This window comes from Leuresthes tenuis, unplaced genomic scaffold (genome assembly GCF_036924035.1).
Source record: "Leuresthes tenuis unplaced genomic scaffold, fLeuTen1.0.hap1 SCAF_10, whole genome shotgun sequence".
NCBI classification, from domain to species: domain Eukaryota; kingdom Metazoa; phylum Chordata; class Actinopteri; order Atheriniformes; family Atherinopsidae; genus Leuresthes; species Leuresthes tenuis.
Window position 1 is genome coordinate 7,759,219 of NW_027325364.1, and position 18,476 is coordinate 7,777,694.

The 18,476-nt window shown below is 37.5% G+C and overlaps 1 protein-coding gene across 1 annotated transcript; it reads left to right on the forward strand.

The window, feature by feature from the left end:
* Positions 1–2,549: 2,549 nt before the first annotated feature.
* Positions 2,550–5,455, forward strand: LOC140316085 (uncharacterized). The gene is made up of 3 exons (XM_072393777.1): positions 2,550–2,749; positions 3,405–3,468; positions 4,090–5,455. Exons 1-3 carry the CDS (start codon positions 2,586–2,588, stop codon positions 4,597–4,599), a joined length of 738 nt encoding a protein of 245 aa, XP_072249878.1. The 5' UTR covers positions 2,550–2,585; the 3' UTR covers positions 4,600–5,455.
* Positions 5,456–18,476: the final 13,021 nt, after the last annotated feature.

An 18,476-nucleotide genomic window follows, 5' to 3' on the forward strand; every position in this document is an offset into this window, starting at 1 on the left:
AACTAGTTATTCATAACTTGTATAGCAAGACATTTTGAGATGGCACAGAGATTTGAGTGATGTAACTACAGAGTCAGTGAACATGCAGCATCCTGTATTCAAATCTGTGCCGTTAACCGTGAAGGTGTTTCTGAACCAGTTTCATCCACAGAATCTACTGTGTGTCTATTGCACTTCTGTATGTGTGTCACACAAGAAGACTTTGTCCAGTGAGGAAGCAGATCGACACTCCATGTCATCAAATCAACATGCTTGCTGTGATCTGGATGACTCTGCTTTGTTCTACAACAGGTAGAGGAGTCATCTTTATTGAAATATTCATGAATAATGAATTAAATGGCATTTAGAATATACATAATAATGCAAATTTAAAGAACATGTCATCTTGAAGCAACAAATCAACGTAAAACATGTTTAGAAGTGAAAAATAAGACTAAATTGTTGTCTATAGATTGTTGAATGTATGTGCTGTCTGCAGTAAAACACCACATTAGCCTCATATATCAACCTGCTAACAGTTTCTCCTAATGATACCAACAACAGCAGTAAAGTAGTGGCGCTTTCCGGCAGACATACTTTCTTGATCAGGTGTTATATTTTGTCATGATCTATCTATCTAACTATCTATCTATCTGCTGTCCTGTTTGTTTCTTTTTTTTTTTTTTTTTTTTCAGGTGCATCAAATTCAACCAACAAAGCCTGTACAGAGCCAAGAAGCTCTGTCACTCTGACTGAAAGACACATAACAGCACAGGCTGGAGCCTGTGTTATTTTCAAGTGTTCTGTTGAAAATCCTTCTACTCTCAAAAGTATAGCTTGGTACAAATGTAATCCACCAGAAAACTGCAATGAAATAGTATTCAACTGCAGTAAAAATGAAATGCAGTCTAACTTTAGCGGACGGGTGTCGCTGCTGGAGTTTGACCAGAACAAGAAGAGCTGCAGCATCATGATCATAAACCTTACCTTGTCAGACTCCGGATTATATCAAGTCCGAGTGACTGGGAAACAGAACAATGACTGCACATCTAAAGGAAATGTTACTCTAACAGGTATCAACAGCCACAGCAAATACTGCACAACAAAAAGACATCCAAGTCAATTCTATTTGTTGACTAAATGTCACATTCTCTTTTTTATATTTTGCCATTAGTTCTAAATCAAAAGCCCACATTGACGATTCCTCCACTGATAGAGGGAAAGCAAACCACACTGAACTGCACTGCTCCGGATCTCTGCTTTGGATCTAAACCTGAATTCAGATGGATGTGGAGAGGAGCACAAGCAAGTGACACTCAAATAAGAGAAAACATCACAGATTCTGGGACTGAGAATCTGACTGCTGTCACACAGAGACACCGCTCTGTGTTCAGCTTCAATGTCTCAGCTGAACATCACAATACTGAGGTCACCTGTAAGGTCAGCTTCACAGGTGGCACAGCAACAGAGGAGACCAGAACTCTGGAAGTGAACTGTGAGTAATATTTACTGTACATTCCTATTTCACATTACGCTTCATTTTGCAAAAGTTGAGAAATTGTTTCATGTTCCATAACTTGAACTAACATGAAACTCCAGTGTCCTGTTTTGGAAATATTTATTTTCTTCTGAGATTTTAACTAAATAGAAGGTGCTCCATGTTCACCATCACATGTCTGGATGGAGTTCAGATGTTTCAACCGGTTAAGAACTGGGGCACATTTTCTTGTTTCCTTTTATATTTTATATAATACTATAACACCTATACTTTAACCAGTTATTCATTCAGTTTCAAATGTCATTTAAAGTGATCACTTACTATCTCAGAGGACTTAATCTGTATTATGACAATAGTTTACATCAAATACATTACTGCTTGTGCATTCCCCTCACATTATTTTCAGATGTGAAAGACCTGAAATACAGCTGTGAAGGAGGGTGATGCTCTGAATCTAACCTGCAGTGTTGATAGTCATCCTACATCTGTACTCAAATGGGCTAATTCAGGTTCTGACATGAAAGTGAATGAAGAAAATCGAAAAGAAACACAAAAATCATTGGGTCAGACTCAGCAGAACATTCAGGACTTTACATCTGTACATCAAAGTAGCAGAACACAGTTCTGACAAAACAAGCTGAAATAAATGTGTCAAGTAGACTTTACTGATGTTTTATCTGTATTATAGTTAAAGTTATAATTTGTTTTGATGTTCTTCTTCCATGTTTTTAGTTCCTCCAGTGATCTTCGATAACCCCACATGTGACCATCAGTCAGAGGTCCTGAAGTGTGTGTGTGTGAGTAAGGGGATTCCTTTACCCACCATCAGCTGGTTACTGGACAGACACTCTGATTACTTTGTTACGACCACTGTGTCGAACCCCACAGTCACCAGCACGCTCACTGTTCCTGTGAAAGGCCATAACAGCACCACTGTATGGTGTGTCAGCAGAAATGATCAAGGGGAAGTAAAGAAAAATGCAACAGTCAGCATAAAACAGCAAGACGGTAAGTGTTTCCAACTTAATATTTCCTCTTCATAAAGCGAGTGCTTCATGTTTTTATCAAATGTTCTGTTTAATGCAGTTAATCTGTACAATAACTATAAATGACCAGAAGGCTTTTCTCTTTTTGTCCTCCTCCAGATTTACTGGAACAACTGAAAAAATTTCTAACGACCCTTCAAGAGCCAATAATTGTGCTTACAACTGGGATTCTGATTGGGATTTTTTTTTCAACAATCGTTACTTGTTTGGTGATAAAATGCCACAGGTACAGTTTACAATCTTTTGCGAAGTTTGAAAGTTTTTCCCCTCCTCTTTTCCTGTTTTTCTCTTCTTTTCTTTTCTTTAAACAGTTGGAGGTCAGTCCTGTTTTATAATATAATATACTCTGTACATTATTTACCATTCATCTTCTAAGATTTAGTCAGTTAATTTTCATACACACAGTATTTCATGAGTCAAATTAACACGGTCCAAGCATTGTGACCACCCCTGCCTACAGAGCTGTTGATCCTTTTCTTCTGTGAGTAATGGTATGTTCTCTTCATATATTATCAACCTGTAGGGATTAGAAACTCGGACATCATTGCACAGCTAGTTTGTGATATCAGCTGATTAAAAGATGGCCAACACACAGTCATACATGCTACATTCTGACATGTAACAATAAGTTTCCAGTCAGAGTTACTTTCATACTTTCCTCCTTATGACAATGGAGAGCAACTGGAGTGACCACAAAAAAAAAAAATTAAGCTGCCCAACTATTGTAAATCACCTGTTTGATTCAAAGATTACAGAGGAATGATCAGAAGTCAATTATATGATGTAAAACAACACGGTTGTCATTCTTTAATGCTTGCTATTTGATCGCTTCGTTTTGAATTTAAACTTATTCTCATGTATTTATCCCTCCCCACAAATAGGAAGAAGAAATCAAGAAACTTGGTTGAAGACCTGGAGATGGTGACCACACAAACTGTCCCAAAGGTAGTTATATTACTGCTGGTTATATGAACAAAGCTTTTCTAATATCAGTTAAATGTTGAGTTAATAGTTGATTATTTTTTCTTTCATTAAGTACATCATAGTTATCACTTTGCTGGGGGCTAAAGTATTTGACAAATCACAATGAACATGTTAGTTTATTGCATTGAGCCTTTATGCCAGTGTAAGTTTGAATTGATTTGAAATTTTCCCATGATGCAAGTGAAATGAAACCCGATGTCGTTAGTTCAAGAAACTCCCAATAATATCACAGCTACTTTTCTACTATTGTGAAATTGCTTTTCAAACTTTAGAGACGTTAAAGCTGGCCGCAGGCTGGAAGATCAGAAAAACACTAAAAGCGAAATTGCAGTTATTCTGCAAGGCTGATGAAAGTAATCCTGATTATCACATAAATTCAATTGGAAATTCCTTTAACATGCCCCTGTTGAGGTACTCCACTTTGTGTGTTAAATTATGATATTTTAAATTTAAGCAGGAAAATCCAATTTTTTTTATTGGCCTGTCTGTTTTTTTTTTTTTACCAATGTCTGACAAAATTTGTCCAACAACGACCCCACTTTTATCACGTCAGAAATGCCATTTTGACATTATCTCTGACAGGTGGAGAATGACGGGATTCATGATGTAGAAGCAGCAGAAGGCGAAGCTGAGTTTGCGGACCTGTTGGTACCTGATGATGACATGGTGCCAGAAGAGATAGAATACTCCAACATTGACTTCTTTGCATTGAAAAAAAGGGATTCTACAGAAGCAGAGGAGAAACAGAAGACCACAGAGACTGAGTATGCAGAGATTAATACAGGGGGAACAGAGAATAGACAAAAGGATGGTGAAGAGGACAGTGAAATGTTAGTGGGCGAAAATGCGGACCAAGTCATGATAAATGAGGATGACGAGGCAAAAGAGAACAAACTGGCTGAGGACGTAGAGAATAGACAGAAGGATGGTGAAGAGGACAGTGAAATGTTAGTGGGCGAAGATGCGGACCAGGTCATGATAAATGAGGATGACGAGGCAAAAGAGAACAAACTGGCTGAGGACGCAGTAGGTGAGGATTTTCATCGGTATTCCAGTGTGAAGGATATTCTGGATGAGAGTGTAGATGAGTAACGCCAAATGAAGTTAAAGTCCATTCTTTTTCATTTAGTGTTGACAAAGCGTTCTTTTTTAAAGGGAGGTTAGGGTTAGATAGGACATTTTTTTGCATGCTTGGGTGTTGCAGATTTTTATAAATAGAAAAACATGTAGCTTGCAGCTACAAATAATAAAGATGGGTCTGAGCAAAGTTGTGGTTAACACTGTCGTCTCACAGCGAGAGGGTTCCAGGTTCAACTCCTGACTCGGGCCTTTCTGTGTGGAGTTTGTATGTTCTCCCCATGTATGCGTGGGTTCTCTCTGGGTCCTCCGGCTTCCTCCCACCATCCAAAAACAGGCATGTTAGGTCAACTGGTGACTCTAAAATTGTCCTTAGGAGTGAGTGTGAGCTTGTGTGTGGTCGTTTGTCTCTGTGTGGCCCTGTGATGGACTGGCGACCTGTCCAGGGTGTACCCTGCCTCTTGCTTGATGACTGCTGGGATAGGCTCCAGCCCCCCCTGCGACCCGACTGACGAATTAAGCGGGTATAGAAAATTGATGGATGGATGAAATGTTTCTGGCTCTTACAAAATTGAAGAATGGCAAGCAGTCGGCAGATGGGCTTAGACAGAAAAGTGGTGAGATGACAAATAGGTATAGAGATTATAAAGATAGGTTTCTCATGTATTATGTTTTTCTGAGATTATCCTTTGATATGTACATGGCACACCTGCCTTTTTTTTACTACAGCGTTGTAATATTGACCTGAGATTAGCTGAAATGATAAAGGCCTGTCATGTCGGTGACTCTGCAACTCTGTTCATTTATCAGCAAGTACATTTTCACCACATATCAGGTGACACCTATTATATATATATATATATATAAATCATATATATAAATCATTTATATAAATCATGATGAATGCTGCAGGGTATATTAAGTTTAAAGAGCCACATACGTTGCCATCCAAATGTCTTCTTCAGGGAGAGACATATATATATATATATGTGTGCACATATACCTATATAATAGGTAGAGCTAGGGATTTAAAGTGTTTTTAATGGCTATATTAATGTATATTTTGATGGCTTATTGATGTATTAATAGAACTGCAGCTTCACATGACTTGTAAAGAATCAAGAAACTTTTTTTGTTGTTGTTTTCAATATATACACCAGAAAAGTGAAGACACAAATAATCATGTTAATAATCCAAAATGCAGTTGTTTGCCAATTAATTTTTGTATGCAAACGCATTTTTATGTATTTTACAGTCCATATGTATGATGTATCAAGTGAAATGAACACCTTTTTGCAGTAGTGATGCTTGTCATTACTTTTAGAGAATAATTTAGTAAATGAATGCAGCTATTATTACTTTTAAATAAACTGAGAATGAACGTATCATTATGATGAATATTCTTCCTGCTTAAGTTATGTTCGTGTGAAACGCTAACCATGTTACACTGAGAAAACCTAAAACATTTATTTGAAGCTGTTAAGTGCGGATGACCACATGATGTCATTTTGTAAGACCGTCATACTTCCTTCAGCATGCACTAGATGTAAAATCAAATTTGAGAAAAAAGGTGTTATTGTTATGTAAAAATGTTCAACTCCCAATGCCTCTTGGTTGAGTTAAGTCTGCACTTTGATCTTACAAGTTCTGCCATGTGCATTTCTAAGCTTAATGCTATGCATCTTGTGTTTTGAGAACAAAGATATGACTTCTTAAATGATAACAATAGTCCTGTGGCAGACAGTGAGAACAGGAAGTGTAGAAACACTAAAATGTGGTACTCTGAGGAAGTACAAAAATACTTTGCTGAGAAAAGTAACTACAGATTGTTTCACTGAACATACTCAAAGGAGCTGCATGAAAGGGAACATTTTCAAATACGAGGAATGTAGATGCTTTTTGTTTCAATTTACAGGTACTTTCAATGATTTTGACCATTACTAATCATCAGTCACTACAGATAAAAGCGTTACATCTATGCACAAAATACTTTTGTAGAATGTAAAATGTACTCTGACCAAAGGAAATGGAGCTAAAGGTTGTATGTGTAACAAATTCACAACTCAAGTTCTGTAGTCCTGTTTAAATCAGCATGAAGACAGGAGGCAGTTCTACTGGTTTCTTAAGATGACTAGTTTTTGTTTGTGTGTGTAATTACCACAAACTTCCCTTTTCTTGAAACACCATCAACAAATAGTATTTTCCTTTCAATGCTTAACGTTGTAGATAATTTGTGTCTTAAATGTCTCACATTTGTCTTAAATGTCTCACATTTGTCTCACAACAAAATGACACCCCGTTTTTTACATGTATAATATGATTTTCGTGAGTTTTGATCTGCATGGCATTAAGGCAGTTAGGTATGAGAAGTAGCAGCACTCTAAAATAAAAAAAAGAAGCACACAAAAACGGAAGAAGCAAAAAAGTGACAAGAGGAAGAGTTTGTTCTTCACAGCAAAGATCCCCGGAGAGAAGAGTAAAGACAGGTACAAGAGAAACAGGTAAAACCCAGCATTCACTGGAGTTTCTTTTAAATTTAATTTCTATTGTAAATTAAATTATTTAAGCTAATGCCAGTTTAAGACATTTTCTAACAAGTGTTGGGCAAAAAAAAAAAATCAACATTGCCCTCATAGATGTAATTCTTTTGCTGAGTGATTCTCAAGGGTCCAAAGTGGATCTCTTGGGAACTGCAGTCAAATACGTCAACATCAGTATGAAGTATGTGAGCCTGCAACATCCTGTGTTAACATCTGTGCTGACAGCGGTGGTGGTCCAATTTGATCAACCAAGCTTCCTATATGTTTATTTCAGTTACTAACTGGCAAATGTTTGTTCTCTTACAAAGGAAAAACACTGTGTCCTAACAAGAGAGTGGCCAGATCTCCTATTCACTGAATCAGAATGTTTATTGTCATTTTACTGACTCTGCTCTTCAAAATGAGGAACATCAGTGCCAACTCAGGTAGTGTGCAGCCCTATTGTATGTTTCTTGCTGGAACTGAATATTTTTTCGGTTTATTGTCTTTTTTTCCATTTGTCCTAAAGCCTAAAACCTCAATTATGAATAATTAACGCTCTAAAATTGAAAACTTGTAGTCAGTGCTGCAATAAAACAAAGTTCAGACAGGGCAACAAAAGACTGGACAGGCTACAGGGCAATATGAATTTTGAAAGTGTTCAGGGCTTTCATCATCTACACTACATAAGACCATAAAAAGATTCCGAGATGCTGAAAATAATTTAGAAAAAAAAACCTTTTGTAATTGATATATGAGAACATTGAGAGGCCTTGATCTTTCAGCGCTTTGGCAGCACTGCACTCTTAACAGGATGCTGTGCTATTTAAAACTCTACCATAGAAAGAAAAAAACATACACATGTATAAAGAATACCCAAAACCATCTGCATCTTCTAAGATGAACTGAGGTTAAATGAAAACTTAACAGCCTTCTCTGTGGAACTCATGTACGCTACACCCATAAGACTAGAGAAGACTAAAGTTTAAAATTCAGTATCTGTTGTGTCATGATAGTGCATTTGTGCACAAGGCATGGTAACTTGCACATTTGTGAAATCATGATGAATGCTGCAGGGTATATTAAGTTTAAAGAGCCACATACGTTGCCATCCAAATGTCTTCTTCAGGGAGAGACTTTTTTAAAATTTATTACAGGAAGACGATGTTAAACCACACATTATAGCATCATGGCTCCATACTGAAACAGGTTCTAAAACATCCTGGCTTAATTTTGAACTTGTCACACATTGAGAATGTTTACTATATTACATGGAAGGATTATGAAACAATGGGTAACTGGGCACAGATATGTCAAATACTTCCATCACCATGTTGAGGAGCAACACACCCAAACTGAAAGACAGAAAAAAACTATTTGTGGTTGTTTTATGATCCCCGAACCATGTTTTATGCAAAATCTTTGTGTTATTTTACATCAGTTTGAGGCTACGTTATAGCTAGTTTGCAACTCTTCCTTGTCATTTCTGGTTGTCACATGTCGATGGTAGAGGCAAGGAAGGACGACCCAGGTGCAGACACTGACCAAGAGCCAGGAGGCAAAAATGAAACAAAACTATTTATTTTGAACGAAGGCGCAGCAAAGCCAGAAATGCATGAAACTACAACAAGGGAAAACAAAATCAAAATGTTGTGAAAACTTGAATAAATTAAACTGACAAAAATAGACACGAGGAACTGGGAAGAGCATAAGAGGGAGTAACGGTGAGGATCTGGCAAAGAGTGAAGGAAACCGGGAGTTTAAATACAGAGGAGGGTGATTGTTGAATGAGTGCAGTTGAGGATAAGTGAACACAGGTGAAGGAAGTGGAGGTGATGACTATGCTGAATTGAGACTATTTAGAAATTCTATACAGCTGTGTAGATATTGTGCATTATTTAATCATTCTTTTGTGTCTCATGTTGTCAACTTGCAGACAGCATTTCATAAAGGCTCTTTTTTATCCGAATTTGGTGTTTTATATTTCATATTTATTTAACAAAAAAATAATTCAAATTTGAGGATGGTTCTGGTTGTTTGCCTCTTGGTTTGATGGTATCACATTTTGGTCAGTTGCATCTCTCTTTGCCATGTTGCTACTTTTGTGGTAGAAGCCTGCTACTACTGATTTCTGTACTGTCATCCCTGTCGTCTCTAACACAGCCTGATATATAAGTCGCTTTGGATAAAAGCATCTGCCAAATGCATTATCATAAACATAAATATATATATATATATATATATATATATATATACACACATATACATGAGTCATGTATACATATATATATGTGTATGGCACATGGCTCATGTATTGAGCGGGGCACAGAGGGGAACTGCGACTCATTGCTGCACATATGGATACTGTAATGCTTGGAGCTCTGCAACATCAACTGGACACTAACAGCCTTAATCAAAGACTCAATGGGACTGCTTTAAGCCAATTCCACAAGTGAACATCAAGTGCAGTATCTACCAAGGAGATGCTCTGTTCTGCATAGGCCTGAACCCCCTAAGCCACATCATTACAAAGAGTGTCTATAAATACTGGCTCCAAAGTGGAGCCATCAGCCACCTCCTCTGCATGGATGACGTCAAGCCGTACGCCAAGACTGAGCGAGACATTTACTCACTGATATACCTCACTAGGATATACAGCAAAGACACTGGGATGTCATTCAAACTAGAATGATATGAAAGAGAAGCAAGGTGATCCCGACTGAAGGGTTGAACTACCAGAGGGCACCATCACAGACGTTGAGCACAGTTACAAACACCTTGGGATCATACAGGCAAATGCCATGAGGAAGCCAGCCACAACCAAGTACCTACAAACTGTAAGGCAGGTCCTGAGAAGTCAGCTGACCCATTAGAACAAAGTCAGAGCCATCAATGCATACACTCTGCCAGTCATCAGATACCCCGATGGCATAAAAATCTGGCCAAAGCAGGGGATGGAAGGCACTGATATCAAGACAAGAAAGCTCCTCACAATTCAGGAGCATCCAGCATCCTTATATTGTACACTTGTACACTATGAGGAAGGAGGAAGGCCTGAGACCTGTGAGTGTCAGAGCCACTATCCAGGATGAAACAACAATATTCAAGGAATTCAAGGAAAAAAACTAATGAAATAGGGCTGGACAAAAACCATTAGTTTTTTTTTTTTTAATAATTATGTTAATCAACATTTCAAAAGTAATGGCTGATTTTGATCATGTAATTTTCAATGAATTTTTATTTAATGTTACTTTTGTAGGTTTCAAGTGCTTTCAGTGAGAATTGTGGGTTTTTCCTTCTTTAGGGGTACCAACAATTTTATCCACGTGTGTACATATATAACATATATGTACAGTCTATAAGGAACAATTAGGTTTAATGCATTACAAGTCAACATTAACACAAACAACATCCAATCAGCACCTCTCTGAAACTTTTGAAACTTAAAGGGAACAATAAAATCATTCAGGCACTTAGTGACCTCTGTATATGAAAACTAGGATCTGTACAAAACATCCAGCTATGCTCTCTTATGATGACACAATCAAAATATAACATATTAACATATAACATATATAACAAATTAAAGTGACCTTAATCAGCCTTCTACAGATTTCTCACTGCTGTATATTTACACCCTGCATAGATCAGAGTGAAAACTCCACAATGACTCTTCCTCCACTGATCAAAGAACAGCCAACCACTCATCTGGTATCTGATCCTGAGTTAACCCCCACATGGGTAAGGCCAGAAAGGAACAACTTGAACATCACTGAAAATATCAGAAAGAATCAGGGGCAATACTCCACTCCAACATCCAGTCCCGCGGGTGTAACTATGACTGTGGAGACAATGACTCTGAATGTAACTTGTGAGTAAAACACATGTCATTCTCTAGCGCTTTACTCTATTTCACTGCTGCGGCAGCTGAAGTGTATTAAAGCTTTACACACAACATATAAATGTACAACGTAATCAGAAAGTGCTAATATTTTATATATTTATTTACATTCATGTACACAACCTTATCTTTTACTCTGTTGTTTTTATATTGTATGCTTTGAGTTTAGATTACTTAGAAACAGTTTTATTTGATAGAGTATGTATGTATATTAGTAAAGATTTTCAATAATTTGCCTCAAATCTTGTCTTTAAGATCCAAAGGGACTTGGAATCACCAAAGAGGCAACTGTTAAGAAGGGTCATGTTCTGGATCTAACCTGCATTGTTGACAGTCGGCCACTTTCTCTTATGTCCTGGAAAAAAGAAGGATTCAATACAACCATGGTTAATGGCACTGGAACCTCCAGACATGCCATTCTGACAGCAGAAAACACTGAACTATTTCTCTGTACAGAAATACATCTGAATAACAACCGGACAGAGACGGTGGACGTAGTGGTGAAGCGTAAGTTTACATAATGCTCATGTCTTTCTCATTTCGTATTTTTTCCCAACCGATTCACGTACGTCACATATTTGTTTTAAAAGATGCAGAGAAACAGGAGATCACTGGAGAGACAGCTGTCACAGGGGGTGATGCTCTGCGTCTGACTTGCACTGTTGATCGATTCCTTCCATTTGCAGTCACCTGGAACAAACTTGGATTCAACACAACCATGATTAACGGCACTGGGGCTGTCAGACTTGTCATTTTTAATGTAACAGCAGAGCACTCGGGACAGTACATCTGTACAGCAAAACTTTTGAATGACAACATTACAGAGAAAGTGAGCATAACAGTGAAATGTAAGTACTTACTGTGGTTTTGGATACAAAATATGTAGATGTTTGTTTCAACTGATAGTTTGTCCTGACTAATTCAAACCTGTCAAATATATGTTTTAAAAGATGCAAAGAAACCTGAGATCACTGGGAAGACAACTGTCACAGAGGGCGATGCTCTGAATCTGACCTGCACTGTAGATTGTTTCTTTCCATCTGTAATCATGTGGACTAAACATGGCAAGAACAGAACCCTGATCAGTGAAACTGGACCGGATAATAGATCATCCACTCTTGTCATTCATAACGTGACAGCTGAACACTCTGGACAGTATTTCTGTACAGCAAAATGTCTGAGCATCCTCACACAAGATGTTAACATAACTGTGTTATGTAAGTAGGCGGTATATCCGTCGTTTGATTCACGATAAGGCACGTTAAACGAACATGAATTCGGAAGTGATCGTATTCTTTAATAGGTTGTGCTGTATTACTCTGTTTTAGAGTATTCTTTAAGATCATGTGTGTAGACCAGCATCAGCTTGTGTTATAAGTAACAGTTTTGTAGGGTAGACTAAAATATACCATACATGTTAGATAAAAGTGAAAGCCCAATAACAAATTAAATAATAAGGGCTGTAGGAGTGTCAGTGTGAATGAGAAAGATGTGCGAAGCGCTTTGTATAACATAGACAAAAGCTATTATATAAGGGTGGACCTGTTACAAACGTTTGGACAGGCCAACCCTTTTCTTTTGAATGAGAAAATACATTCTAATGTCTAAATGGGTTATTTTATATAATTTGTCTTAATCTTTCTCTCAAAGATTGGAGGAGCCATGAAATTACTGGAGAGGGCGCTGTTGTGGAGGGCCATGTTCTGAATCTGACTTGTAATACTGAGAGCTGGCCTCCATCAGTCGTCACCTGGAACAAACTTGGCATTAACACAACCTTCAACAATGGCACTGGAGCAGCCAGACTAATCATTTTTAATGTGACAGCAGAGCACTCAGGACAGTACGTCTGTACGGCTAAACACCAGAGTTACACCCACAAAGCAACAGCTGACATCAGAGTGCAGAGTAAGTTTACCTCATAATTTGTTAAAAATGTACTGAAACCAAGGTTTCCAAAGTTTTTCAGAGCTTTAGATTAAAGCAATATTTTCACGGAAGAAAGTTTGTTGTGTTAATGATTGCTTCTGTAGAATGCCAAACACTGTCCTAACATAAACAAAGCTAAAATCACCAGGACTGTAACTGTATATCACTTTGGCCATATTGTATGTTGTCTTTGATGTCATGATTCTACCTCCTTGCAGTGCTGCCTAAGATCCTAAATAACTCAGAGTGTGAAGCTCAGTCAGACATCCTGACCTGTGTGTGTATTAGTCAGGGGTCTCCTTTACCCACCATCAAATGGCCACTGCTGGAAAACCATAACGAGTACTTGCTAAATGCTGCTGTGTCAAACCACACAGTCAAAAGCACCATAATCCTGACTGTAAAAAACCAGAGCAGCTCTTCAGCTATGTGTGTCAGCAGCAATGAAAATGGGAAAACAGAAAGGAACCTCAGCATAAACAAAGTTGAAAAAAAAGGTAACTGCCCTTTCAACATCCCTTGGACAAGCTGTTAAAATATGGACATGAAATAAATAAATGTGTTGTCATGAAATGAGCCATTGTTAAGATTTTTTCCTAACCATTTTGTTCTTGACTTCAGATCAGGTCATAAACATAATAAGAGATGCTACACTGCTTGGAATGATCCTCTCCTTTTTGGTCGGCATACTGTTTTCATTTGTTATTTTCTATTTGGTGAGCCTGTGCTACAGGTACGGTATTAAGCTAAAAACCATGCCTTTAGTAAGGCATTACATACAAAACCAGATGGAAGATCTATTTATGTCAGTTCAGATGTGATGTTAGTGTAATCACTGGTTGATCTAATCTGTATATTAAGCATTTATTGCTGATGAAATACATTTCTCAACAGGAAAAAAATTAAGTCCTCCGGAAATCTGGGTGAAACTCTTGAGATGGTGAGTCAAATCCATTCACTGGTATTTATATTGAATTTGCAGAAGGACCTATCAAGGCACAAGGCAATGCACTATACACTGTAGTGGAACTTTAGTGACATAAAGTGGTTGTACTGTGTAAACACAGCACAATCAGAAGATGTGGTAATCAGAAGCCATAAATGAGCCACAAGAGTTTGTTTGTGCTAATTATCAGAATATTAATGCTTTGAGTTGTTGTAGCATCCTCAACTTAACTTGTACAACTTAACTTGTTGTTGTAGCGTCGTTAACTTGTACAATTTGTGTGTTACACCTGACAGATGAATAATGGTCAATCAGTGGAATATGCTCAGGTCACGGCCAAAGGGACAGCTGGAGGAGCCGAAGCTGCAACAGCAGATGTAGACTACTCTGATATTGATTTCTTGGTATTGAAAAGAGAAATTCCAGCAAAAGCAAGCCAGAAAAGCAAGAGTTCAGGTGCAGAGTATGCTGAAATTAAGAAAGGCAAAAAAGACAATAAAAGGCAGGATGGAGAAAACAAAGAGGAAGAGGAGCTAAAAAACTGTGTTCTGGAGGAGAGGGAAAGTGAGGATGTAGCAGTGTACTCCAATGTGACAGACCTCATGGCTGAGATTTAATGATCATGCAGTTTATTAGCTAGAAGATTAAGTTTGATAATAAGCTTAATATGTAATACCACTGTGTAAGTCTTCTATCAAGACTTCTATTATTTGTAAATGGTGAACTGAGCCTGAAGTCAGCCACAATTGATCAAGAAACTTGTGAAACTACATAAACGTATCTGTGGCCATGCTCCAAAGACCACTGTGCAGCAGTTTATAGAGGGTTGGATTACTTCAGAAAAGATTACATTTGAGTTCAGAAAGAAATGGGCTCAAGACCCAACAACAGAAACCAGCCACTATGATATTACTGTATAATGTGCAAAACATGTAACCCACATTATTCCTTACATTCCAAACAAAACTAAACAAAAAAACCTTAAAAGTTACAGAACAAACTAATAAAAATCTACTCAGAGAAAAACACTAAATTAAAAATTAGGATGTTTTATGGTCATGGATACACTGTACACTGAGGGATCCTCTATATGGAAAGTAATATCATGAATGTGGCTTTGGTGTATCATAGTGTTTGTGTTTGAGCATCTAAACATGACATGCTTATGTTTGGATTACCTTGGATTCGAGAGTAAACCAGTTGAGCTATAAACTTGAGTTGTGTGACGTTCTTCTGAGTAAGTATCTCACCAGTGGTTAGAATTTAACATTTAAAAATACACACAGTAATAACAGGGATAAACATTTTTAGCATAGAATGCTCAAAACAAACAAAACCGAATTCAAATCCTTCTTGTCTGTCTGTCCTCTGTTTTGCTTTTCTCTGCCAGTTCCACTTGCTCCCTCTCTATCTCTCCTTCTCCTCGTCTTTCTCTGCCACACCTCGAAATCATAAATTACTGAACTATGATTTCCCTTAATTCAGACAATCAATAAAAGCAAAATAACACAGAGTGACAGTTTTCTAAAATAATACAGTGCTGTTTAGCTAAGGAGTGTGCACGCAGCGCAGCCAGAGCCAGATATGTTATTCTATCCACCATCTACATCTCTGACCGGGCACTTTGCTGCTTCCATCACAAACCGCTTGTGAACTGTCTCTACACTCCTCCTGCTTGTAAATCGTGCTGCGCAGCGCGCCGTCCACAGATCTACAGCTCGTTTGCTCTGCTGCGCGCCTGTTGCGCATCAACTACGTCGTGCACTTTTCAAATGCACATGATGCGCAAGTCTGTACAGTACTGAACTAGACAACTTGCTTGTATTTTGATTAAAGAGCATTGTTAGAAATTACACATTACTGAAAGATAGCTGTGCTGTGTCCCGTTAGTATCATTGTTACATTATCCCTGACAACCAGCTGGTAGAAACTCGCCCCAGTGAAAGAGGTCTGACGACGCCTATGGTTCTGAACATTCTCTGTTTGGAGATTTGTTTGCCAAACAACTCAAACCTAAACGTTTTTAGCTGTTAAGCCAGCAATTCATTGGATATTTCTTTACGTCTCTATCGCGTCAGACTGTTGTTTACTTTCTGAATATTATTCAGGCGAACACCGTCTGAAAATTGTCTGTATTTTTTTGTAATTTACAATTACAAGACGGTAGAAATGTAAATCTCACAAATCTTGGCAGAACAGTGATAACAATGTGGAAGATATTCAACAAGTCTGATACAATTGGCATTCTTAGTTGATATTATAGACAGCCGCAATACACATAATGTTGACCGTTGTTAGGTTGAGAATAATGACAAAGTAAATGAGGATAGGATGCAACAGGGTTACATTATTTAAAAAATGAAGCTAAAACGTTGCGTTTACTGAAGCGGTGAAAAAAAATAGGTTCAAGTTGTTTTAGATGTAAAAATATGAGTTATTTTGTCAGTGATTTCTGCGACTGTCATTTTTCACTGCTTCTTCAAACAGCCAGTGTCCTGCCTGCTGCGTCCTGCAGCGGTAAAATACGGAAATACCATGGATACTTCACACAACCCCACTTGAGAAAAGCCGAACTATCGTCAGTTTGTGACTACTGTATGTGATTGTGTTTGTCAGTGTGTGGGGTCTATGAGATTTGCTTTTGTGTGTGTGAGAGAGAGCAGCAGCACAAAAAACCCTTTTATGAATGTGTTTCCACGACTACTTCACCTTTGGTCGTGAGACATCCCAACCTACTCCTTAATGAGGGAATGAATATTAATTTTGTTGGTTGATAACTTTCAGGTGTGACCCCGAAGTCACTCGTGCATGTGACCCAAAAATATAAAAAAGTGCAAACAATGACGTGCAAACTTTGTGTGCATGAGTGGCAAAAAACGTACAATACCAACACACAATGTAAATTTTGTATATATATATATTTTTGTTGTTGTTGTTTTTCAGTTGATTTAATTGTGAATGCATTTTGTGTATTTTATTTGAGAGATGAATAAGATTAGATTAAGAGCACCACATGGCTATTTATGTGCTGCCCAGTGGTTGTTGATAACATTTTATGCAACTTCTTTAGAATGTATATAATGTATTCTAAGAGGACAGGAAGAGTTCAAACTGTTTCCAACTCACATGACTATTTAACCTGTTACATTTCAGAGAAACTGTAGACCTTTGACATTGTGTTATCAATGTAATTTCAGTCAAATATGACTTTCTGAAATTAAGAAAAAATGCTTTGTATCTCTTCTATTGGTGGTGGGGGGAGTGCAATTGTTCACAAAGGTTTTCCATCGAATAAACAAGAAATCACTGTGATTGTGAGGCAAAAATAGCATCTGAGACACCATGCAGGTGTCAAATGTTTTACATGGAAGGTTCTTCTTAAGATAAGAAAGTGAAACTCTATAGGCTGTTCAAAGGGTTTTTACAGGCAGCAGTGCATATCTCTGTAACTTTGTTCCTCTTCATTTGCAACCCCCCAAACATGTATACAAGAGCTTTTATGGTAAATGGAAATTTAAAAAAAGTGTTCTGATTGTGGTTTTGTGTGTTAACACAGATAGATAAACAGATGTTATATAACCAGCATTACCCATAAGTATACTCCATTAGTGCTAAGCAGTGCTGTTGGTTTAAACAATGATAACTACTTATTTAAGGCCTAATTTTCATCTCATTTCAGTTCGCATCAACATTGTGCACAGTAAGGGAAAATTTGTCATTCTTTAGATTTCAATACGCAATAGCTTTGTAACAATCTCTTAATAATATTATGTGAGTAAGACACAAATTAGAAACTGCATACTAGAAAAAGATGTTGGATACGGACAATTAAACATTTTTAGGATCTTTAGGATACTTACTGCTTATTGGAGAGGATTTGCATGATACCTGTATGATACCTTGCATGACAGCATGACAATCTTTTGGAAATAATGTAAACTGTTATGAAAAATGTATCTGCTCAATAGAAGATGCTTTATTAAAAATCCAGTTGTATATACTGAATGTGTTGTTTATTAATGTGTCTACATTCAATCGGGTAAACACGTGGAAGCAGGTAGGTTTATGTACACACAGTAGGGTTGTATTTGTATGTGCTTAATCTGATATTGGATTAAGGTTGAGCTGATAGGATTAGAATGTTCCACTAGCTGAACAAACTCTTTAAATAGATCCACCAGATGCTTCAGAGCTGCGCAAGCATTTGACTGCAAAATATTTTAACCAGAGGGCTACTTCTGCTAGACACGCAGGTGAGTTTGTGCAGTTTGGCTGAATGGAAACTAAAGTGATACAGTTTTTAGAGTAGGACTATTATTTGCTTCAGGTTATTCTATTTCTACATAGAAACATTCAATCCAGGTGTAAATAGATTATATGTCAGCATAGAGAAGGAAGAATGAAATATTTCATGAAAGTGTCATTTCATTCCAACTGACCATGACTTTGTGTAATATTAATATCATAAAGAGTTAACACTGAAAAATCACTCTTGTATATTGGGGGTGACCTGCAAGCAGAGGTTGAGGATTTTTTAAGGTCTCATGAAGTTGATGAAAGTTAATACATTTTTCCTAACTTTACAGTTAAGTGAGTT